The 24,298-nt window shown below is 32.9% G+C and overlaps 4 protein-coding genes across 6 annotated transcripts; all 4 read right to left on the bottom strand.

The window, feature by feature from the left end:
• Positions 1 to 391: 391 nt before the first annotated feature.
• LOC123315547 lies at positions 392 to 4,940 on the bottom strand. 2 transcript variants are annotated; one of them, XM_044901282.1, is made up of 2 exons: positions 4,822 to 4,940; positions 392 to 1,155 (listed from the first exon to the last, which is right to left on the bottom strand). In XM_044901282.1, exons 1-2 carry the CDS (start codon positions 4,838 to 4,840, stop codon positions 392 to 394), a joined length of 783 nt encoding a protein of 260 aa, XP_044757217.1. In that variant the 5' UTR covers positions 4,841 to 4,940. The 2 variants fall into 2 exon arrangements, with proteins under 2 accessions (XP_044757217.1, XP_044757218.1); XM_044901283.1 differs by lacking the exon at positions 4,822 to 4,940 and adding an exon at positions 1,610 to 1,734.
• Positions 4,941 to 6,811: 1,871 nt separating this feature from the next.
• On the bottom strand, positions 6,812 to 23,827 carry LOC123315543 (facilitated trehalose transporter Tret1-like). Of its 2 annotated transcripts, XM_044901278.1 has the most exons (6): positions 23,736 to 23,827; positions 23,339 to 23,581; positions 22,099 to 22,641; positions 12,368 to 12,393; positions 11,879 to 12,128; positions 6,812 to 7,169 (listed from the first exon to the last, which is right to left on the bottom strand). In XM_044901278.1, exons 1-6 carry the CDS (start codon positions 23,800 to 23,802, stop codon positions 6,928 to 6,930), a joined length of 1,371 nt encoding a protein of 456 aa, XP_044757213.1. In that variant the 5' UTR covers positions 23,803 to 23,827; the 3' UTR covers positions 6,812 to 6,927. The 2 variants fall into 2 exon arrangements, with proteins under 2 accessions (XP_044757213.1, XP_044757214.1); XM_044901279.1 differs by lacking the exons at positions 6,812 to 7,169; positions 11,879 to 12,128; positions 12,368 to 12,393 and adding an exon at positions 12,427 to 12,634 and having other exon boundaries at positions 22,358 to 22,641.
• On the bottom strand, positions 8,214 to 9,824 carry LOC123315544. Its single transcript, XM_044901280.1, has 2 exons — positions 9,556 to 9,824; positions 8,214 to 9,100 (listed from the first exon to the last, which is right to left on the bottom strand). The coding sequence occupies exons 1-2, from the start codon at positions 9,572 to 9,574 to the stop codon at positions 8,337 to 8,339; spliced, it is 783 nt and encodes a 260-aa protein (XP_044757215.1). The 5' UTR covers positions 9,575 to 9,824; the 3' UTR covers positions 8,214 to 8,336.
• On the bottom strand, positions 13,864 to 20,206 carry LOC123315546. The gene is made up of 2 exons (XM_044901281.1): positions 19,653 to 20,206; positions 13,864 to 14,750 (listed from the first exon to the last, which is right to left on the bottom strand). The coding sequence occupies exons 1-2, from the start codon at positions 19,669 to 19,671 to the stop codon at positions 13,987 to 13,989; spliced, it is 783 nt and encodes a 260-aa protein (XP_044757216.1). The 5' UTR covers positions 19,672 to 20,206; the 3' UTR covers positions 13,864 to 13,986.
• Positions 23,828 to 24,298: the final 471 nt, after the last annotated feature.

Here is a 24,298-nt window from a genome sequence, read left to right as displayed (position 1 = left end):
GTATATTTGTGGTGGAAATTGGTAATGTCAGTGACTAATGGCTCATGAATCAAGTCAGAAAATCTGAGAATTATGCCTTATTAATCACAAGTGAATTATGACAGTCATAATGTTCATTTTATATGATGAATATATTTCAAGGTATACAAGTCATAAATTATGACAAAGACAGAAGGTTTGATTTTATTGAATATTTTCATGATATTAATTCACGTGTGGAGAATTATTTTTATAGACAGTAATATACGGGTACGGGGAAATGAATGATTCAATTAGTAATAAAAAATAATGTTTAATGTAAATTAATGTGAAAAAGATTTCATATAACAAAAAGTTTATAAATATTGCCCAAACTTTAATCACTGTTCAATAATAATATACAAAAAATATGTCATTTGGAGTTATTCATCATTTCCAAGTGAAATTCCCCCATTCGTGTAAAATCGAACTCTGCAACATAATTATCTGGAATTTCTTCAAAGGTGGAAGAATATGGGGCGCACCAAACAAACTTCTTCTGTTTAGCTCTTTTGCTTACCATCAGGCGAATCAAGCACTGATACTTATATCGTTCTATTTCACTACCATAAAACATCAAAGCCACCCGAAGTCGTTTTTTCTGAAGACTAACTTGCAACCATAATTGAATGACATTGCCATCCATATAAAAACATTGATCCGCACAGATGGTGGATGAACCGGAGTTGTAAACATATCGATAAAAATATTCATCGAATTTCAATTCCATTTTGTTCTCCTTGATTAGGAGATGCGGGTGGTCTTCTACAAAATGGCGGCACACCTTCTGTCTTCCAGGCTGGGAATGTTCTGATGACAAATTTGGCAAGACTCTTCTTGTTGGACATTCAAAGGTCTTGCGCTCACACTCGCTCGAATGAAACACCATGTCCTGTGGAGATCCCGTGTATCCGCAGCCTGCAGCGCAACGTACAGGAAACGATGACGCTATGAAGGTGAGAGCCAAATTTTCAGAAAATCTGGATCGTCTTCTGCAAAAAGGGCAACTTTTTACTTTGGTCAGGCATGTTGAACAAAAAGTATGCCCTAAAGCGCATTGCTTATTTGGAAAGAGGAATCTGCAGCAGATATCACACTGAAGACTTCCCTGCAGGATCTCTTTACAGATTTCTTTCGCTGAAAAAGTATACAAGAATATATGAGCAACTTGAAATTTGTAGGCTTTACATAGTTCAGAATTCGGAATATAATTATCACTTGAGCCGGTTTTCATTTACAGAGAGTATACCACTATTGAAATTAAAACTGGGAAAAGGTTTTCATGATATAAAAATTATAATGATTATCCATGAAACACAAAAAATACTATAAAAAAATAAAATCAACAAAGAAAAACTATTCACAGTTCAACATACGGTAGGTACCGGCAATTATCATAAAAATTTCTTTTTTTGCATACTGATTCTGAGACTCCATACCTCTACGTCGTGTTAGAAATCTGATAAAACATATATGGAGGAGAATTAAACGGTCGATATAAAAAAGGTGAAACAATCTATTTTCGATATAGTTCAGCATTTTAGGAAAACATAACAAAAACACAGATATCACCGAAAAAAATAGAACTCACCTATTTCATTTGACACCATTTTTGTAATACGTGGACACTTCTCAGCTTATAAATTTGTGAAATTTCTTCGATACGTGAACTGTACTGGTACAAGACTCGAACTGTTTAGATTTTCAATTTCTGACGAATTCATACAAATTTTAGTCGGTCCTTTTTTCTTCTTCTTTTCTCAATTGCCATGCCGACATTATGGCCATTTTGTTCAGGTAATTGGTTTATAATGGGGCTATTAGTATTTACGAGTTCCATATCTTTCAGAATAATATTCTTTCTTATGACAATGAGGGACGGATCATGAAAAGAGAATATTATTGCTCCTGGTAGAAATATAATCCCTGTACCTTAATCTCAAATATTCCGAGAAACTCATTAGAAAATCGTCAGCATGGTCAACCTAAACTTTTAAATTCTAGGTAAGTTTGTATGAATTATGCTCTTTTCTCGGAATGCTTCATCTTCTCATCATCGAAATTGTGGCGGAGCATTGAATCTGCAATTTTCTCCGAAACTGAAGTTTGTTCACAATAAATAAACAATAACATATTATGAGGGAGAGGGAAATAAGTTTATTGAAAACTTTTCAAAGGGCTATACATGTAATGTAGAATTCAAAACTAAAAGTTGGAATTGCTTTATTGCAACTGAATTTTTTCTTTTAGAAATGGAAAACGCGCATATTTTGAAAATGGAATCGGAATGAAATGAAATGGACTCTCTGAAATACATGAAAATACAACCACATAAACTCGTTTCTGTATCAGTAGAATGAAGAAATGAAAGTAGGTTATTTGAGGATAAAAAAGCTTAAAAAACACACCTTGTTTCATGAAAATGTATTTTGCTCGATGTCATAATTCCCGTTTTCGAAATTTTGGCGATCAAAGATTTACTGCATTTATTAGAATTGCAATTTATGCATCCCGATATAATTTCAAGTTTACTTTAGAATTTTGAATGTTGTTATGTGCTTATTTGATTATGTTTATATGGCTTTTCGATTATATTTTGTCATCAGGATATAGATTGTTTCAAACAGGATTTTTTAGTTTTTTTATGCTGATTGAGCCTGTATCTTTATTATTTTTTATTAATTCATCAATGGTTGAATAAAACAAAGCACTTCGACTGAGCCTTGCAGCACTCATCTATTTTCTATTACTGATATTCGGATTCATATGATGAAGGCGTTTGAATTAATTTCATTATCAATTTTATCACTGTATAATTTTCGAATTATTTTTATATCATATTTCATAATTAATATATTCTGTGTTTCAATATTCATTATTTATAGAAAAACTTCATAACTGAAAATAATAAAAGAATAAGTTAATATTCATTATAAAACAGGGTTGGACATACATATATATTCGATGCTTACAATACATATATTTTCAATGGCATTATAATGTTCATGTTCATTTCAGAGATATGTACCCCACTATATAGCAAAATCTCAATGTCGATAGTCGGATCCTACTAACTTCCAGTGAAGATTTCTGTGGCTGTTACTATAGACGTCTGTATATTTGTGGTGGAAATTGGTAATGTCAGTGACTAATGGCTCATGAATCAAGTCAGAAAATCTGAGAATTATGCCTTATTAATAACAAGTGAATTATGACAGTCATAATGTTCATTTTATATGATGAATATATTTCAAGGTATACAAGTCATAAATTATGACAAAGACAGAAGGTTTGATTTTATTGAATATTTTCATGATATTAATTCACGTGTGGAGAATTATTTTTATAGACAGTGATATACGGGTACGGGGAAATGAATGATTCAATTAGTAATAAAAAATAATGTTTAATGTAAATTAATGTGAAAAAGATTTCATATAACAAAAAGTTTATAAATATTGCCCAAACTTTAATCACTGTTCAATAATAATATACAAAAAATATGTCATTTGGAGTTATTGATCATTTCCAAGTGAAATTCCCCCATTCGTGTAAAATCGAACTCTGCAACATAATTATCTGGAATTTCTTCAAAGGTGGAAGAATATGGGGCGCACCAAACAAACTTCTTCTGTTCAGCTCTTTTGCTTACCATCAGGCGAATCAGGCACTGATACTTATATCGTTCTATTTCTGGACCATAAAACATCAGAGCCACCCGAAGTCGTTTTTTCTGCAGACTAACTTGCAACCATAATTGAATGACATTGCCATCCATATAAAAACATTGGTCCGCACAGATGGTGGATGAACCGGAGTTGTAGACATATCGATAAAAATATTCATCGAATTTCAATTCCATTTTGTTCTCCTTGATTAGGAGATGCGGGTGGTCTTCAACAAAATGGCGGCACACCTTCTGTCTTCCAGACTGGGATAACAAATTTGGCAAGACTCTTCTTGTTGGACATTCAAAGGTCTTGCGCTCACACTCGCTCGAATGAAACACCATGTCCTGTGGAGATCCCGTGTATCCGCAGTCTGCAGCGCATCGTACACGAAACGATGACGCTATGAAGGTGAGAGCCAAATTTTCAGAAAATCTGGATCGTCTTCTGCAAAAAGGGCAACTTTTTACTTTGGTTAGGCATGTTGCACAAATGGTGTGCCCTAAAGCGCATTGCTTATTTGGGAACAGGAATCTGCAGCAGATATCACACTGAAGACTTCCTTGCAGGATCTCTTTGCAGATTTCTTTCGCTGAAAAAATATACAAGAATGTATGAGCAACTTGAAATTTGTCGGCTTTATATGGTTCAGAACTTCACTTCTTTGCATAGTGAAAAAATTCTATAGAAGTGAAAATTAATTTTATACATCACTTTCATCCGACATTACTCAGCTACATTCAGGGTGGAATATAATTATCACTTGAGCCAGTTTTCATTTACGAAGAGTATACCACTATTGAAATTAAAACTGGAAAAAGGTTTTCATGATATAAAAATTATAATGATGATCCATGAAACACAAAAAATACTATAAAAAAATAAAATCAACAAAGAAAAACTATTAACAGTTCACCATACGGTAGGTACCGGCAATTATCATAAAAATTTCTTTTTTTGCATACTGATTCTGAGACTCCATACCTCTACGTCGTGTTAGAAATCTGATAAAACATATATGGAGGAGAATCAAACGGTCGATATAAAAAAGGTGAAACAATCTATTTTTGATATAGTTCAGCATTTTAGGAAAACATAACAAAAACACAGATATCACTGAAAAAATAGAACTCACCTATTTCATTTGACACCATTTTTGTAATACGTGGACACTTCTCAGCTTATAAACTTTCTTCGATACGTGAACTGTACTGGTACAAGACTCGAACTGTTTAGATTTTCAATTTCTGACGAATTTATACAAATTTTAGTCCGTCCTTTTTTCTTCTTCTTTTCTCGATTGCCATGCCGACATTGTGGCCATTTTGTTCAGGTAATTGGTTTATAATGGGGCTATTAGAATTTACGAGTTCGATATCTTTCAGAATAATATTCTTTCTTATGACAATGAGGGACGGATCATGAAAAGAGAATATTATTGCTCCTGGTAGAAATATAATCCCTGTACCTTAATCTCAAATATTCCGAGAAACTCATTAGAAAATCGTCAGCATGGTCAACCTAAACTTTTAAATTCTAGGTAAGTTAGTATGAATTATGCTCTTTTCTCGGAATGCTTCATCTTCTCATCATCGAAAATGTGGCAGAGCATTGAATCTGCAATTTTCTCCGAAACTGAAGTTTGTTCACAATAAATACACAATAACATATTATGAGGGAGAGGGAAATAACTTTATTGAAAACTCAATTGAGTTATTTTCGTATTCCTTCCTAATATTATTGTTGTTCAAATCGTGGGATCGGAATGGGTTAGGAATAACCCACTATTTCATTCCTTTGAGCGACGTTTCGCAACTAATTTGTTGCTTCTTCAAGCTCTATAATAAAATATACACAGTTCATTAATACAATAAAACACGATGAATACTACGAAATTTCAATACTCTACCTCGGAAGCAGCTAATGTCCTGTCAACTCCTCCATACAGACTCATAAAATTTATAATTCGAACGATATCGGTAATCAATAAATTTAATACTTTGAAAGGTTAACTGATGTAAACAAGCAAATCGGTGCGAGCATATGAACACCTGGTACCTATCTAATCCACAGATAATCAATAAAACATAGAAACTGGACATCACTACCTCCGTGTACTGAGTGGTCAAATTATACACCATATATAAAATTTGAGCAGTAAAATAACAAACAAATTAAAAAATTGAAAAAAAAAATTATTGAAAACTTTTCAAAGGGCTTTACAAGTTGGAATTGCTTTATTGCAATTGAATTTTTTTTTTAGAAATGGAAAACGCGCATGTTTTGAAAATGGAATCGGAATGAAATGAAATGGACTCTCTGAAATACATGAAAATACAACCACATAAACTCGTTTCTGTATCAGTAGAATGTAGAAATGAAAGTAGGTTATTTAAGGATAAAAAAGCTTAAGAAAACACACCTTGTTTCATGAAAATGTATTTTGCTCGATGTCATAATTCCCGTTTTCGAAATTTTGGCGATCAAAGATTTACTGCATTTATTAGAATTGCAATTTATGCATCCCGATATCATTTCAAGTTGACTTTAGAATTTTGAATGTTGTTATGTGCTTATTTGATTATGTTTATATGGCTTTTCGATTATATTTTGTCATCAGGATATAGATTGTTTCAAACAGGATTTTTTAGTTTTTTTATGCTGATTGAGCCTGTATCTTTATTATTTTTTATTAATTCATCAATGGTTGAATAAAACAAAGCACTTCGACTGAGCCTTGCAGCACTCATCTATTTTCTATTACTGATATTCGGATTCATATGATGAAGGCGTTTGAATTAATTTCATTATCAATTTTATCACAGTATAATTTTCGAATTATTTTTATATCATATTTCATAATTAATATATTCTGTGTTTCAATATTCATTATTTATAGAAAAACTTCATAACTGAAAATAATAAAAGAATAATTTAATATTCATTATAAAACAGGGTTGGACATACATATATATTCGATGCTTACAATACATATATTTTCAATGGCATTATAATGTTCATGTTCATTTCAGAGATATGTACGAAAAATATTGGTAACCTTGCACCAAGAATGTGGGACAATTATTCTCAATTGTAATATATTAAATTGAATTCAAAATATATGATAAAAGTAGTTTTAATTTCATTCCTACATATAAGACATAGGGCACTTATAAATGAAAATTGAGTCTTCTGAATTCCACTCATTCCTATTAAAACAGCTTATCAATAACAGAAGCCGTCACCCTTGTAACATGGCTTGAATTTCTTGTGAAGTTTTTCCTTTCGTCTCAGGAATAAAAAATATATTCAGTATAAGCACAAAGATAGAAAAAAAAGAAAATACATAGAATGACACTGGAAGACCGTAATGTTCATTCAAGTAATGATAGGTGTAAACAGAAACAAACCAAAAGGTATTATACAAGAAGTCTGCTGCAGCCAGGACAAGTGTCCTGATATTTGGCGGGCAAACTTCAGAACCTATAAGAATATAGAGGGTTTCTAAGCCCAACTTGAAAAATGCAGCATAGCCATTTATGGAAACTGAAGGAGTCCAAGCAAATTCATTCATATCGAATTGCAAGTGTTTCATGTGAATGTACACACCAAGGGAAAAAAGGGATACGCCTGAAAAAAAGGTCGAAATATTAATGAGAATTTTACGTCCAAACTTGTCCACCAACAGCGCGGAAAGAACAGAAGCCGTCAACATAACTGAAGAATAGAGTAAAGCAGCTGCGTACGGAGTTAAAAAAGTTATATCCACCGATTCAAGAATGGTATGCAGGTTCATAAGTACAGCAACGTGTCCTGTTAAGGGTGGACCAGCGTAAAGTATCAGAATTATGAAAGCCATTTTTCTATTTTCTCTGCTAGAGAATAAGTCACGAAAACGTGAGTCTTGCCCTCTAGTTGAACTTCCTCTACTATACGGGATAGCTCTGTTTCGACTTTCTCTTTTTCCTGGAAGACCATCAAGCATTTTCTTGCAGCCTCTTCATTTTTTTTTCGGATGTGATAATAGGGTGACTCAGGAAAGAAAGGTAGTGTAAGAAGCTGCATAACGATAATACATATTCCCACTATTGGAGGTATATTCCGGAACCAACTTTTCAATTCAATAAGAATGAAAAAAGCATGACATGAGCGAGTATCGAACCCCTCTATATAGCAAAATCTCAATGTCGATAGTCGGATCCTACTAACTTCCCGTGAAGATTTCTGTGGCTGTTACTATAGACGTCTGTATATTTGTGGTGGAAATTGGTAATGTCAGAGACTAATGGCTCATGATGAATCAAGTCAGAAAATCTGTGAATTATGCCTTATTGATCACAAGTGAATTATGACAGTCAGAATGTTCATTTTATATGATGAATATATTTCAAGGTATACAAGTCATAAATTAAGACAAAGACAGAAGGTTTGATTTTATTGAATATTTTCATGATATTAATTCACGTGTGGACAATTATTTTTATAGACAGTAATATTCGGGTACGGGGTAATGAATGATTCAATTAGTAATAAAAAAATAATGTTTAATGTAAATTAATGTGAAAAAGATTTCATATAACAAAAAGTTTATAAATATTGCCTAAACTTTAATCACTGCTCAATAATAATATACAAAAAATATGTACGCTGTCATTCGGAGTTATTGATCATTTCCAAGTGAAATTCCCCCATTCGTGTAAAACAGAACTCTGCAACATAATTATCTGGAATTTCTTCAAAGGTGGAAGAATATGGGGCGCACCAAACAAACTTCTTCTGTTTAGCTCTTTTGCTTACCATCAGGCGAATCAGGCACTGATACTTATATCGTTCTATTTCTGGACCATAAAACATCAGAGCCACCCGAAGTCGTTTTTTCTGAAGACTAACTTGCAACCATAATTGAATGACATTGCCATCCATATAAAAACATTGATCCGCACAGATGGTGGATGAACCGGAGTTGTAAACATATCGATAAAAATATTCATCGAATTTCAATTCCATTTTGTTCTCCTTGATTAGGAGATGCGGGTGGTCTTCAACAAAATGGCGGCACACCTTCTGTCTTCCAGGATGGGAATTTTCTGATGACAAATTTGGCAAGACTCTTCTTGTTGGACATTCAAAGGTCTTGCGCTCACACTCGCTCAAATGAAACACCATATCCTGTGGAGATCCCGTGTATCCGCAGCCTGCAGCGCAACGTACAGGAAACGATGACGCTATGGACGTGAGAGCCAAATTTTCAGAAAATCTGGATCGTCTTCTGCAAAAAGGGCAACTTTTTACTTTGGTCAGGCATGTGGCACAAATAGTATGCCCTGAAGCGCATTGCTTATTTGGAAAGAGGAATCTGCAGCAGATATCACATTGAAGACTTCCCTGCAGGATCTCTTTGCAGATTTCTTTCGCTGAAAAAATATACAAGAATATATGAGCAACTTGAAATTTGTAGGCTTTACATAGTTCAGAATTTGGAATTTAATTATCACTTGAGCCGGTTTTCATTTACAGAGAGTATACCACTATTGACATTAAAACTGGAAAAAGGTTTTCATTATATAAAAATTATAAAGATTATCCATGAAACACAAAAAATACTATAAAAAAATAAAATCAACAAAGAAAAACTATTCACAGTTCACGGTAGGTACCGGCAATTATCATAAAAATTTCTTTTTTTGCATACTGATTCTGAGACTCCATACCTCTACGTCGTGTTAGAAATCTGATAAAACATATATGGAGGAGAATCAAACGGTCGGGTCGATATAAAACAAGGTGAAACAATCTATTTTTGATATAGTTCAGCATTTTAGAATTACATAACAAAAACACAGATATCACTGAAAAAAATAGAACTCACCTATTTCATTTGACACCATTTTTGTAATACGTGGACACTTCTCAGCTTATAAACTTGTGAAATTTCTTCGATACGTGAACTGTACTGGTACAAGACTCGAACTGTTTAGATTTTCAATTTCTGACGAATTTATACAAATTTTAGTCGGTCCTTTTTTCTTCTTCTTTTCTCAATTGCCATGCCGACATTGTGGCCATTTTGTTCAGGTAATTGGTTTATAATGGGGCTATTAGTATTTACGAGTTCGATATCTTTCAGAATAATATTCTTTCTTATGACAATGAGGGACGGATCATGAAAAGAGAATATTATTGCTCCTGGTAGAAATATAATCCCTGTACCTTAATCTCAAATGTTCCGAGAAACTCATTAGAATATCGTCAGCATGGTCAACCTAAACTTTTAAATACTAGGTAAGTTAGTATGAATTATGCTCTTTTCTCGGAATGCTTCATCTTCTCTTAATCGAAAATGTGGCAGAGCATTGAATCTGCAATTTTCTCCGAAACTGAAAATTGTTCACAATAAATACACAATAACATATTATGAGAGAGAAGGAAATAACTTTATTGAAAACTTTTCAAAGGCCTATACATGTAATGTAGAATTCAAAACTAAAAGTTGGAATTGCTTTATAAATGTTTCACTTGAATTTTTTTCTTTTTATATATGGAAAAGGCGCAAGTTTCAAAAGTGGTTTCGGAATGAGCTGAAATGGACTCTCTTAAATATATGAAAATACAACCACATAAATGAGTTGAAATTTTATAGAATACAGAATACGACATATTTTCAGTGTGAGTTGAAAAATGGGCATTTTGATGCCTTATGCTCTTTGATAAATATAAATATAAATATCATGCTTCAGAAATTCGAGATTCTTGCTGTTTACCAAACGCAAAAATAAACAAGTCTACGACACCCCTCAGTTTGATGAATTGGGCGAAAGTAAGGTTTATTTTGATAATTTTGAACGTAGGAATATTTTGACGATAGCAAAACGAAAACTGGGTTTTTTTCGGATAATATATCGGAATAAGTAACTCGTCTCAACATAGCTCATAGGGCTACTAAATATTTAAAATTTTCTCCATCAGTAAAAATGAAAGAAAGCTATTTATGGATATAAAACTTTCAGAATAGACTTTCTTTCAAGAAAATGTATTTTGCCTAATGTCATAATTCCAATTTTCAAAATTAGGCGATCAAAAATTTACTGCATTTAGCAGAATTTATGCATCCCGATATAATTTCAAGTTGACTTTAGAATTTTGAATGTTGTTATGCGCTTATTTGATTATGTTTATATGGCTTTCCGATTATATTTTGTCATCAGGATATAGATTGTTTCAAACAGGATTTTTTAGTTTTTTTTGCTGATTGAGCCTGTATCTTTATTATTTTTTCTTCATTCATCAATGGTTGAATAAAACAAAGCACTTCGACTGAGCCTTGCAGCGCTCATCTATTTTCTATTATTGATATTCGGATTCATATGATGAAGGCGTTTGAATTCATTTTATTATCAATTTTATCACAGTATAATTTTAAATTATTTTTATATCACATTTCATAATTAATATATTCTGTGTTTTAATATTCATTATTTATAGAAAAACTTCATAACTGAAAATAATAAAAGAATAATTTAATATTCATTATAAAACAGGGTTGGACATACATATATATTCGATGCTTACAATACATATATTTTCAATGGCATTATAATGTTCATGTTCATTTCAGAGATATGTACGAAAAATATTGGTAACCTTGCACCAAGAATGTGGGACAATTATTCTCAATTGTCATATATTAAATTGAATTCAAAATATATGATAACAGTAGTTTTAATTTCATTCTTTCATATAAGACATAGGGCACTTATAAATGAAAATTGAGTCTTCTGAATTCCACTCATTCCTATTGAAACAGCTTATCAATAACAGAAGCCTTCACCCTTGTAACATGGCTTGAATTTCTTGTGAAGTTTTTCCTTTCGTCTCAGGAATAAAAAATATATTCAGTATAAGCACAAAGATACACAAGAAAATACATAGAATGATACTTGAAGACCGTAATGTTCATTCAAGTTATGATAGGTGTAAACAGAAACAAAACAAAAGAAATTATACAAGAAGTCTGCTGCAGCCAGGACAAGTGTCCTGATATTTGGCGGGCAAACTTCAGACCGTCTGTTCCGATATTCCTGAACAGTACTGTCAGTATTTCAGATACGATGCCTATTGGCCCAGTCGTTCGAGTTCTATTGTTATTCGATTGCGGGCCAGTAAAACCAGCAATATCGGAACAGGCCCAGAACCTATAAGAATATAAAGGGTTCCTAAGCCCAACTTGAAAAATGCAGCATAGCCATTTATGGAAACTAAAGGAATCCAAGCAAAACCATTCATATCGAATTGCAAGTGTTTCATGTGAATGTACACACCAAGGGAAAGAAGGGATACGCCTGAAAAAAAGGTCGAAATATTAATGAGAATTTTACGTCCAAACTTGTCCACCAACAGCGCGGAAAGAACAGAAGCCGTCAACATAACAGAAGAATAGAGTAACTGCCAATTCACAATGATGTTAATGGTAATGCTAATGTTAAAAGTGAGCTACGATGTTAACGCTTAAATAATAATAAATTTAAGAAATATTTATCATTATCATTAACATTACGCTTGACATTAACATTGATGGGAACAGTATCGTAGTAGCTCTATTATTTATTATTATTTAAGCGTTTACATTGTAGCTCACCGTTAACATTACCATAACCATTAACATCATTGTGAATTGACAGTAAAGCAGCTGCGTACGGAGTTAAAAAAGTTATATCCACCGATTCAAGAATGGTATGCAACGTGTCCTGTTAAGGGTGGACCAGCGTAAAGTATCAGAATTATGAAAGCCATTTTTCTATTTTCTCTGCTAGAGAATAAGTCACGAAAACGTGAGTCTTGCCCTCTAGTTGAACTTCCTCTACTATACGGGATAGCTCTGTTTCGACTTTCTCTTTTTCCTGGAAGACCATCAAGCATTTTCTTGCAGCCTCTTCATTTTTCTTACGGATGTATATCCCTACTATTGGAGGTATGCGTAAGGATGTTTGGGCTCCCACTGAGTACATAACAATTATTCCCGAGTGGAACATTACGTATCCTATACATACTAGGGAGCCTCTTATATTTTTGTTGGCTATTTCTGATATGTATTTCGGAGAAGAAATAAAAGTTGCATCCACAGCAGCACCTGCTAAATATCTGGCAGCAATCAAATACTCTTTTGTATTTCCAACACCTGAAATTGTGCAAAGTGTCATTTCATTTGAAAATCGTCAATCAAAATATTATATATTATGTCTACCTTCTCAATCCCGTTTATTATTAAGTTAGCGAGGACAGAGTAAGGGACTTTATTTAAAAGTAATATAATGATAATAATAATGAAGTGCGTTCAACACTGATGTGGATATGAAAGCTGATGAAAATAATTGGACTGGCAGAAATCTATGTACATTCAGATTATACCATATAGAAAACGTGCTTACATCTCTCTTATTTGAGCTCAAATAAGGCAACCAAAGAGTTGACTAACAAATTTTTCATAAAAAGGGGTTTCATATTCTCTTTGAAATTAGGTATTCAAGGTACTCGTCTACAAGTTTTCTGGGAATACAGCTATATAAAGAGGAGACATAAGTATAACTTTGGTGACCATCTATAACGGTAATATATGATTTTTGAAATCTATTTCAGCGTTACTTTTGACTTATACAGGGTTGACATGAAGTGAATGTGGGGTTACTAAGCTACGGTTACTATTCATGCGCATACCGACAACACTGAGGTATATTGTACTCAAAGTATATTCCGGAACCAACTCTTCAATCCAATAAAGATGAAAAAATTCCAGGCATGAGCTAGTATCGAACCCTATATACACTATATAGCAAAATCTCAATGTCGATAGTCGGATCCTACTAACTTCCAGTGAAGATTTCTGTGGCTGTTACTATAGACGTCTGTATATTTGTGGTGGAAATTGGTAATGTCAGTGACTAATGGCTCATGAATCAAGTCAGAAAATCTGTGAATTATGCCTTATTAATCACAAGTGAATTATGACAGTCATAATGTTCATTTTATATGATGAATATATTTCAAGGTATACAAGTCATAAATTATGACGAAGACAGAAGGTTTGATTTTATGGAATATTTTCATGATATTAATTCACGTGTGGAGAATTATTTTTATAGACAGTAATATACGGGTACGGGGTAATGAATGATTCAATTAGTAATAAAAAAATAATGTTTAATGTAAATTAATGTGAAAAAGATTTCATATAACAAAAAGTTTATAAATATTGCCTAAACTTTAATCACTGCTCAATAATAATATACAAAAAATATGTACGCTGTCATTCGGAGTTATTGATCATTTCCAAGTGAAATTCCCCCATTCGTGTAAAACAGAACTCTGCAACATAATTATCTGGAATTTCTTCAAAGGTGGAAGAATATGGGGCGCACCAAACAAACTTCTTCTGTTTAGCTCTTTTGCTTACCATCAGGCGAATCAGGCACTGATACTTATATCGTTCTATTTCTGGACCATAAAACATCAGAGCCACCCGAAGTCGTTTTTTCTGAAGACTAACTTGCAACCATAATTGAATGACATTGCCATCCATATAAAAACATTGATCCGCACAGATGGTGGATGAACCGGAGTTGTAAACATATCGATAAAAATATTCATCGAATTTCAATTCCATTTTGTTCTCCCTGATTAGGAGATGCGGGTGGTCTTCCACAAAATGGCGGCACACCTTCTGTCTTCCAGGATGGGAATTTTCTGATGACAAATTTGGCAAGAATCTTCTTGTTGGACATTCAAAGGTCTTGCGCTCACACTCGCTCGAATGAAACACCATATCCTGTGGAGATCCCGTGTATCCGCAGCCTGCAGCGCAACGTACAGGAAACGATGACGCTATGGACGTGAGAGCCAAATTTTCAGAAAATCTGGATCGTCTTCTGCAAAAAGGGCAACTTTTTACTTTGGTCAGGCATGTTGAACAAATAGTATGCCCTAAAGCGCATTGCTTATTTGGAAAGAGGAATCTGCAGCAGATATCACATTGAAGACTTCCCTGCAGGATCTCTTTACAGATTTCTTTCGCTGAAAAAGTATACAAGAATATATGAGCAACTTGAAATTTGTCGGCTTTACATAGTTCAGAATTTGGAATATAATTATCACTTGAGCCGGTTTTCATTTACAGAGAGTATACCACTATTGAAATTAAAACTGGAAAAAGGTTTTCATGATATGAAAATTATAATGATTATCCATGAAACACAAAAAATACTATAAAAAAATAAAATCAACAAAGAAAAACTATTCACAGTTCACCATACGGTAGGTACCGGCAATTATCATAAAAATTTCTTTTTTTGCATACTGATTCTGAGACTCCACACTGAGAGAACGAAATAGTGAAATTACAGTGAAAATCTTGGGTTATTTGTGACCAACGATAATCACTGGAATTTCACAAGGAATATTCTGAAACGAAATCCTTGTAAAATCACAGAAAATATAAATCACAAGTTGGTTGTGATTTCACATGAAATTTTTTCTAATGATTTTTCTAGAAACTAAACCTGTGAATACTCATTGTGAAATCACAATGGAATTTTATGGTATCAACTGTAAAATTACATTTATTCTGTGAATTCGCAAAGGATTTTTACAGAAATAAATTGTAAAATTAAAAAATTTTGGAAAATTACAGGATTCATTGTGGAATCACCTCTTGGTCTCGCGAAAATACGTCGTGAAATTTAGCATCAATTAGACCGTAAAATACTATAATGTTGTGAATAAACAGAGCAGATTCACAGAATTTAATTGTGAATTTCAAGTATTTGTTAAAATTCCAGAATTCATTGTAGAAATACCCCACACATTTTTAAAATTACTTCGTGAAATAACCATGAAAATTACTGGATAATTGTCTTTATTTTGTTATTGATCAAAGTAGTTGTACAGAACTAAATTTGGCACAATCACTGCCTAAAATATACATCCATTGGAAAAAAAACATTAGATTAATTAAAAATAACAACTACAACATAAAATACAGTCACCAATATGGAAAACAAAAAATTTGAAACATTATATCAGTTAAAAAACAACCACAACATGAAATTAATATAATCATCAATATAAAAAACAATATGAAACATTACATCAAACAAAAACAACAACCACAAATATCACCTAAAATGATTAAACATTTTTTTCAAAATATAAAAAAAAATCAACATAATTGTGAAGCATTCAACTGTGAAATATCAGCTTCTGAAAATATTGATGTATGCGCTTATTTAGCGGTTCATATCATAAGAGTATAAAATTAAAATTCAAAAACAAAGTATACCTAGTCTTCTTCCAACAAAAAAAACACAATCTTCTGGAATAGATAAATTTATGATTTTTTTTTTCTATAAAACTTGCTTTTGTCGTGCTTGACTTACTTCCAGAATCCGGATGAATGTTGAAATGCATCCTTCGGAACATCTCCATAGATTAAATTGAGGGCCTCCCTGAATACATAGGTTGTAAACACATATCGTTTTTCCATAAAGAATTCGTATCGGTGGTTTATTCCTGAAAAAAAAATGAAATAAGTAGGAATCCAATAGGCAATATTTCGATACAGAATAATTGAATAATAAGTTGTATGCATGCGGTGTTCAATTTTTTTCATTAATATCTGCCAAAGGAAAACCACAAATCGAAAAAATAAACATCGCTTTCAAAAAATGTGAACTATCTACTTACCAGTATATATTTCTTTTGTCACACACTTGAAACCTTGAAGGAACTTGGAAGGCAGAATTACTTGGAACTTGAAAGAACTAAATCATATTAAACAAAAAACTGAACCATGTATAACTCTTCGCACTTCAGAGTTCTTGAAGACACAGTGGATCACACAGAACACACCGATATAGAAGGGAAACTCCCCTACTAAGAAGTGGGGTCAAGTTTCAGCGCCCCCATGCGGTGGTTCGAGGAAATAAAAGCGCCCTCTGGTGGCCGGAATTCGAAACAAAAGAGCGGGAAAATTTGAAATGCTTACTATTTAAAATCATTTGATTTGATTTTTGAAGTTCGGGATTGAAACAACGTACTGGAATGAGTTAATATAGCATGTCAAGATGCTATATTACCATTCCAGTACGAGTTGTTTCAAATCCAATGTTCTCAGAAGCTTGATGACTTGAATAAAAAAAAAACACATATGTAGGCAATGATATAACTATATTTCTTCATAAATAAATCATATATACATCACAGTGTATGGCCTTATATATAAAGAATAAAATAAAAATAATTCTAATGTCCATATAATATACATCAAAGTGTATGGGTTTATAAGTAAAAAATAAAATAGAAATAATTCTAATGTCCGTATAATATACATCAAAGTGTATGGGTTTATGAGTACAAAATAAAATAGAAATAATTCTAATGTCCATATATACATCAAAGTGTATGGACTTGATAGGAAAAAAATAAAATAGAAACAATTCTAATGTCGATATATACATCAAAGTGTATGGGCATATATGTAAAAAATAAAATAGAAATAATTATAATGTCCTATGGGAATTATTGGTTATAGGACTGAAGGAAAATACTATTTTTTTTTAACTTAGTCGACGTTTCATCAGTACTTTGCTGATTTTTTCAATTCAATTCAATTTGGGAAAACCCTTCATCATAAAGCACTAATATCCATGTAACCAATAATTCCCATATATATGTAAAAAATAAATTCACACTTTCACTCAAAATAGGATTTTCGTATTTGTGCAGTACTTTTAGTAGTCAACAAGGGATTACAAACTTTTTCCATCCAAAGTTTGATAACTTCCGGTTGTTTATTATCTGCTTCAGGAAACCGATGACGTCTACTAGTCTTATCACCACAGTTCGGCACACAAAATTTATTGCTTTTAATATTTCTAATTTCCGACATCTTATTCAATTATCAGAAAAAACACTTAGGAATCACGATGCACTTCTCACTGCAGACAAAGACGAAAAGAACGAGGTTATGGAAATGTTTACAAACGTAAAATCAGCGATGGAAGCGACCCCATGCGGTGGTTCAACAAACTAAATAAGGGGTCCAGTTTTTGTAGCTGAGTTTCCCCTCTATCTTGACTTACTTTATGGTGGATCATTCCAGAATGAATTGGGTTATGGGGTAAGTTAGAAAGTTAGTGAGTATCTACGATGGGATATGGGATTGGGCAACGAGCAGGTGCCAGTTGCAGGAAAGGTTTTGATTGGCCACAGAATGAATCTAGAAGCAGATAAAAATTGTGATTTTACAATTGCATTATGAAATTCCATTGAAGCTGTGAATTCGGATCCAGCCGAACGACGTCACGTACCGCATAGGTGGAAAATGACTTGATATTTGCAATCATATTGTAATATTACGTTCAAGCTATGAATGTGTTTAACACATTTTTAAAATAGATATTTTACAAAAATACCCAGACTTACGAGTTCTTTCAGCAGTAGGTACCTACTCAAAATATTTTCTGACCAAGTGACAGAATTTGTTTTTCGATTATGGTTGAGGAGGAATGCAGGAACCTATAATCTCCTTAATGAATTATGCAAAGAATAGAATGAAATATATTTCACTTATATCTTCAGAAATGTATTCATATAAAGAACAAGTCGAGAAAAAAATTTCTACAAAAAACGTCATTGTGGACTGTCTCAATGCGATGAATAAATTAGACAAAAAGTCATCTGTATGGACTCTATGTTGTTCTGATGGATCAAAATTAGAAAGAGGTACAGGCATTGGGGTGTGTGGACACAGATTAATATAAGGCAGCAGTCCAAAATGAGGAGGGAAGGAAGCAATAAAAAAAATCCTGTACACACACTCCTAGACATGCAGAGAATAGTTATAACAACAAAAAAACTCGTCTTTCCTTCACCGATCTACACCGGAAAGCTCCTGGAGCTGCCACTAGATGAGCTTCTGAAAAGTCAGCTTCAGATGAGACTCTTCGTGGATCGGAAAAAGAACAGCACGATTTTGGCCTTCGTAAGATCAAGATCATCAGTTGTTTATTAAATTTCAAGCGGCATCTTTGGAACGCTCTAATGGAAACCGATTGATCTATTTTTTTTATTCTGTTTTCATATTCGAGAGAAATATTTTGACCATAATAAATTTCAACAATTTCGCGTAAGATTTTCCTCTTGCTGTAGACATGTAAATAAAAAGTGTTCTATCCTTGAAGGAAATTGTGCCGCGATATCATGTTGTAAAATTATATTTTTTCGTGGTAATTTCACAACCGCCTTAATAACACATTGTATAAGCACATTTGTGAAGGAATTTTAAAATTAAAAGGGTTCTGCATTGTAATTCTACTACACAACATTTTCTTCTTCGCAAATTCACAAGAAAAATTCTCAAATCACAATAACTTTGTGAAATAACGTTGTGAAATCACATTTTCATGTGATAATTCACAAAATTATTGTAATTAAAAAAAAATTAGATCACAATAATGTTGTGAAATTACCGTTTCATGTTGAAATTCGCAAATTTATTGTAATATTGCATTGCAGTTGTAATTTTTCAGGTGAATATTACAACCCTTGTGATATCACAGAGAATTAACACATATTTTCTGTAAATTTCATATTCACTGTAAATATACATGATAGTTTTACATTTTTCATGAAATTTCGCAACACCCTTGTAGAAACATCCAGATATTAGTTGTGAAAAAAATAATCCAACTGTGTAACTGTAACCTGTCCAGCTAATATGTGGGTAATTTCACATTGTAACCTCAAGATTTTTCTCAGTGCATACCTCTACGTCGTGTTAGAAATCTGATAAAACATATATGGAGGAGAATCAAACGGTCGATATAAAAAAGGTGAAACAATCTATTTTTGATATAGTTCAGCATTTTAGGAAAACATAACAAAAACACAGATATCACCGAAAAAAATAAAACTCACCTATTTCATTTGACACCATTTTTGTAATACGTGGACACTTCTCAGCTTATAAACTTTCTTCGATACGTGAACTGTACTGGTACAAGACTCGAACTGTTTAGATTTTCAATTTCTGACGAATTTATACAAATTTTAGTCCGTCCTTTTTTCTTCTTCTTTTCTCAATTGCCATGCCGACATTGTGGCCATTTTGTTCAGGTAATTGGTTTATAATGGGGCTATTAGAATTTACGAGTTCGATATCTTTCAGAATAATATTCTTTCTTATGACAATGAGGGACGGATCATGAAAAGAGAATATTATTGCTCCTGGTAGAAATATAATCCCTGTACCTTAATCTCAAATATTCCGAGAAACTCATTAGAAAATCGTCAGCATGGTCAACCTAAACTTTTAAATTCTAGGTAAGTTTGTATGAATTATGCTCTTTTCTCGGAATGCTTCATCTTCTCATCATCGAAATTGTGGCGGAGCATTGAATCTGCAATTTTCTCAGAAACTGAAGTTTGTTCACAATAAATAAACAATAACATATTATGAGGGAGAGGGAAATAACTTTATTGAAAACTTTTCAAGGGGCTATACATGTAATGTAGAATTCAAAACTAAAAGTTGGAATTGTTTTATAAATGTTTCACTTGAATTTTTCTTTTTAGATATTGAAAAGGCGCAAGTTTCAAAAGTGGTTTCGGAATGAGCTGAAATGGACTCTCTCAAATATATGAAAATACAACCACATAAATGAGTTGAAATTTTATAGAATACAGAATACGACAATCATATTTTCAGTGTAAGTTGAAAAATGGGCCTTTTGATGACTTATGCTCTTTCATAATGATAAATATAAATATCATGCTTCAGAAATTCGAGATTTTTGCTGTTTACCAAACGCAAAAATCAACAAGCCTACGACACCCCTCAGTTTGATGAATTGGGCGAAAGTAAGGTTTATTTTGATAATTTTGAACGTAGGAATATTTTGAGATAGCAAAACGAAAACTGGGTTTTTTTCGGATAATATATCGGAATATGTAACTCGTCTCAACGTAGCTCATAGGGCTACTAAATATTTAAAGTTTTCTCCATCAGTAAAAATGAAAGAAAGCTATTTATGGATATAAAACTTAAAGAATAGACTTTCTTTCAAGAAAATGTATTTTGACTAATGTCATAATTCCAGTTTTCAAAATTAGGCAATCAAAAATTTACTGCATTTAGCAGAATTTATGCATCCCGATATAATTTCAAGTTGACTTTAGAATTTTGAATGTTGTTATGTGCTTATTTGATTATGTTTATATGGCTTTTCGATTATATTTTGTCATCAGGATATAGATTGTTTCAAACAGGATTTTTTAGTTTTTTTATGCTGATTGAGCCTGTATCTTTATTATTTTTTATTAATTCATCAATGGTTGAATAAAACAAAGCATTTCGACTGAGCCTTGCAGCGCTTCTATTATTGATATTCGGATTCATAAGATGAAGACCTTAGATTTCATTTCATTATCAATTTCATCACAGTATAATTTTTGAATTATTTTTATATCACATTTCATCATTAATTTATTCTGCGTTTCAATATTCGTTATTAATAGAGAAAGTTCATGTCTGAAAATAATAAAAGAATAATTTAATATTTATTATAAAATAGGGCTGGACATACATATTTATTCGATGCTTACAATACATATATTTTCAATGGCATTATAATGTTCATTTCATTCCAAAGATATGTACGAAAAATATTGGTAACCTTGCACCGAGAATGGGGGACAACTGTTGCCAATTGTCATATATTAAATGGAATTCAAAATAAATCGATAACAGTAGTTTTAATTATATTCCTACGGTACTTATAGGTGAGAATTGAGTCTTTTGAATTTAATTCATTCACATTGCAACAGCTTATCAACAACGGAAGCCGTCATCCTTTTAACATGGCTTGAATTTCTTGTGAAGTTTTTCCTTTCGTCTCAGGAATAAAAAATATATTCAGTAAAAGCACTAAGATAGAAAAGCAAGAAAATACATAGAATGACACTTGAAGACCGTAATGTTCATTCAAGTAATGATAGGTGTAAACAGAAACAAACCAAAAGAAATTATACAAGAAGTCTGCTGCAGCCAGGACAAGTGTCCTGATATTTGGCGGGCAAACTTCAGAACCTATAAGAATATAAAGGGTTCCTAAGCCCAACTTGAAAAATGCAGCATAGCCATTTATGGAAACTAAAGGAATCCAAGCAAATTCATTCATATCGAATTGCAAGTGTTTCATGTGAATGTACACACCAAGGGAAAGAAGGGATACGCCTGAAAAAAAGGTCGAAATATTAATGAGAATTTTACGTCCAAATTTGTCCACCAACAGCGCGGAAAGAACAGAAGCCGTCAACATAACTGAAGAATACAGTAAAGCAGCTGCGTACGGAGTTAAAAAATTTATATCCACCGATTCAAGAATGGTATGCAAGTTCATAAGTACAGCAACGTGTCCTGTTAAGGGTGGACCAGCGTAAAGTATCAGGATTATGAAAGCCATTTTTCTATTTTCTCTGCTAGAGAATAAGTCACGAAAACGAGTCTTCTTGCCCTCTTGTTGCACTTCCTCTACTATACGGGATAGTTCTGTTTCGACTTTCTCTTTTTCCTGGAAGACCATCAAGGATTTTCTTGCAGCCTCTTCATTTTTCTCACGGATGTGATAATACGGTGACTCAGGAAAGAAAGGTAGTGTAAGAAGCTGCATAACGATAATACATATTCCCACTATTGGAGGTATGCGTAAGGATGTTTGGGCTCCCACTGAGTACATAACAATTATTCCCGAGTGGAACATTACGTATCCTATACATACTAGGGAGCCCCTTATATTTTTGTTGGCTATTTCTGATATGTATGTCGGAGAAGAAATAAAAGTTGCATCCACAGCAGCGCCTGCTAAACATCTGGCAGCAAACAGATACTCTTTTGTATTTCCAACACCTGAAATTGTGCAAAGTGTCATTTCATTTGAAAATCGTCAATCAAAATATTATATCTACCTTCTCAATCCCGTTTATAATTAAGTTAGCCAGGACAGAGTAAGGGACTTTATTTAAAAGTAATGATAATAATAATGAAGTGCGTTCAACCCTTATGAGGTTATGAAAGCTGATGAAATAATTGGACTGGCAGAAATCTACATACATTCAGATTATTCCATATAGAAAACCTGCTTACATCTCTATTATTTGATCTCAACTAAGGCAACCAAAAAGTTGAATTACAAATTTTTTATAAAAAAAAAGGCTTCATATTCTCTTTGAAATTAGGTATTCAAGGTACTCGTCTACAAGTTTTCTGGGAATACAGCTATATAAAGAGGAAACATAAGCATAACTTATGTGACCATCTGTAACGGTAATATATGATTTTTGAAATCTATTTCAGCGTTACTTTCTACTTATACAGGGTTGACATGAAGTGAATGTGGGGTGAAATGCAACCTGGAACCACACTCACTGTTGACAAGGAGTATCCCCTTTAACTATTTGAATCCTGAAAGGAATCCCATATCACATTCAACGATTACCAAAACAGCACAACGTTCAATGCACTGAGATGATTTTACTTGGTTCCATACTCGAGCCCAAGTCTGTATATGATATAGCTAGATCTATTTATTTATTTAGTTAGTTACCTATCAAGATCCAAGCTGCTGCACTTGTACAAGATGAAATTAAAATGGACATCTTCGGCCCCAATTTATTCGCCAGATATATTGTTAAGGGTAGTCCCAAAATACTAAACATCGTCAGGAGTAGCTCCAGCCAAACGATATATTTCTCTTCAACATCAAAAGGACTATCTTCATCCAACAACAAAGATGTTGATGGCGCTGACCAAGATACATGCATAGCATCTGAGATGGCATTTAAAGAGGCTGTTGAATTTTAAAAAACAACCCATCAAAAACTCATGTAAACATCAACCTGGTAGGTACTGAACAAAAGTAAAATACATATTTCTATTCCAGATTGGGCTGATGTCGATGAATAGGGGGAATTCTTAATGTCTACACTAGAAACAAAACTCACCACATATAACACATACTACTTGGATTTTTGCACCTCTAAAAGTCTCTATATAATTTCCGAAGAACATCCTACAACGCCACTACACGTTGAAAATTTCTCCTTACTTAACTTTTCCATGAATGAGTTTCGTTTATTTTGGTAATCAAGGCGATATGAATTCATTAACTGATAAAAATTCAATTACTATGTCTTTACCCCATATCTATACACCAATTAATGATTTGAATACAAGCGAAGTTTCAGTTCCTTTGACAAATTTTCCTATGATGCATAATTAGGGAGAGTACCTATATTGAAAGCACTTATTTCAGCTGATTTTAGTGCTTATTAACAATTCCTTTAAATCATTGAACGATTTGAATTAACAGTAGAGAAGTCTGAAATACTACTGAAAAAGTCACCTAATGTTTCTTAAATTTCCTGATAGTTGGGGAGCCGACCATGCTAAATTGGGATTTACTCGAGCGTCGTGGAGACCTAGTGGATTTCGAAGATTAGAAAGGTAGATTCGAAGGTAGAAAGAAAAATTGGTTCTAGGATAGAATATGTGCTTTCAGCGGCAG

The sequence above is a fragment of the Coccinella septempunctata genome, chromosome 6 (genome assembly GCF_907165205.1).
Source record: "Coccinella septempunctata chromosome 6, icCocSept1.1, whole genome shotgun sequence".
Classification (NCBI taxonomy): domain Eukaryota; kingdom Metazoa; phylum Arthropoda; class Insecta; order Coleoptera; family Coccinellidae; genus Coccinella; species Coccinella septempunctata.
This window is presented reverse-complemented; position numbering and strand designations above follow the sequence as displayed.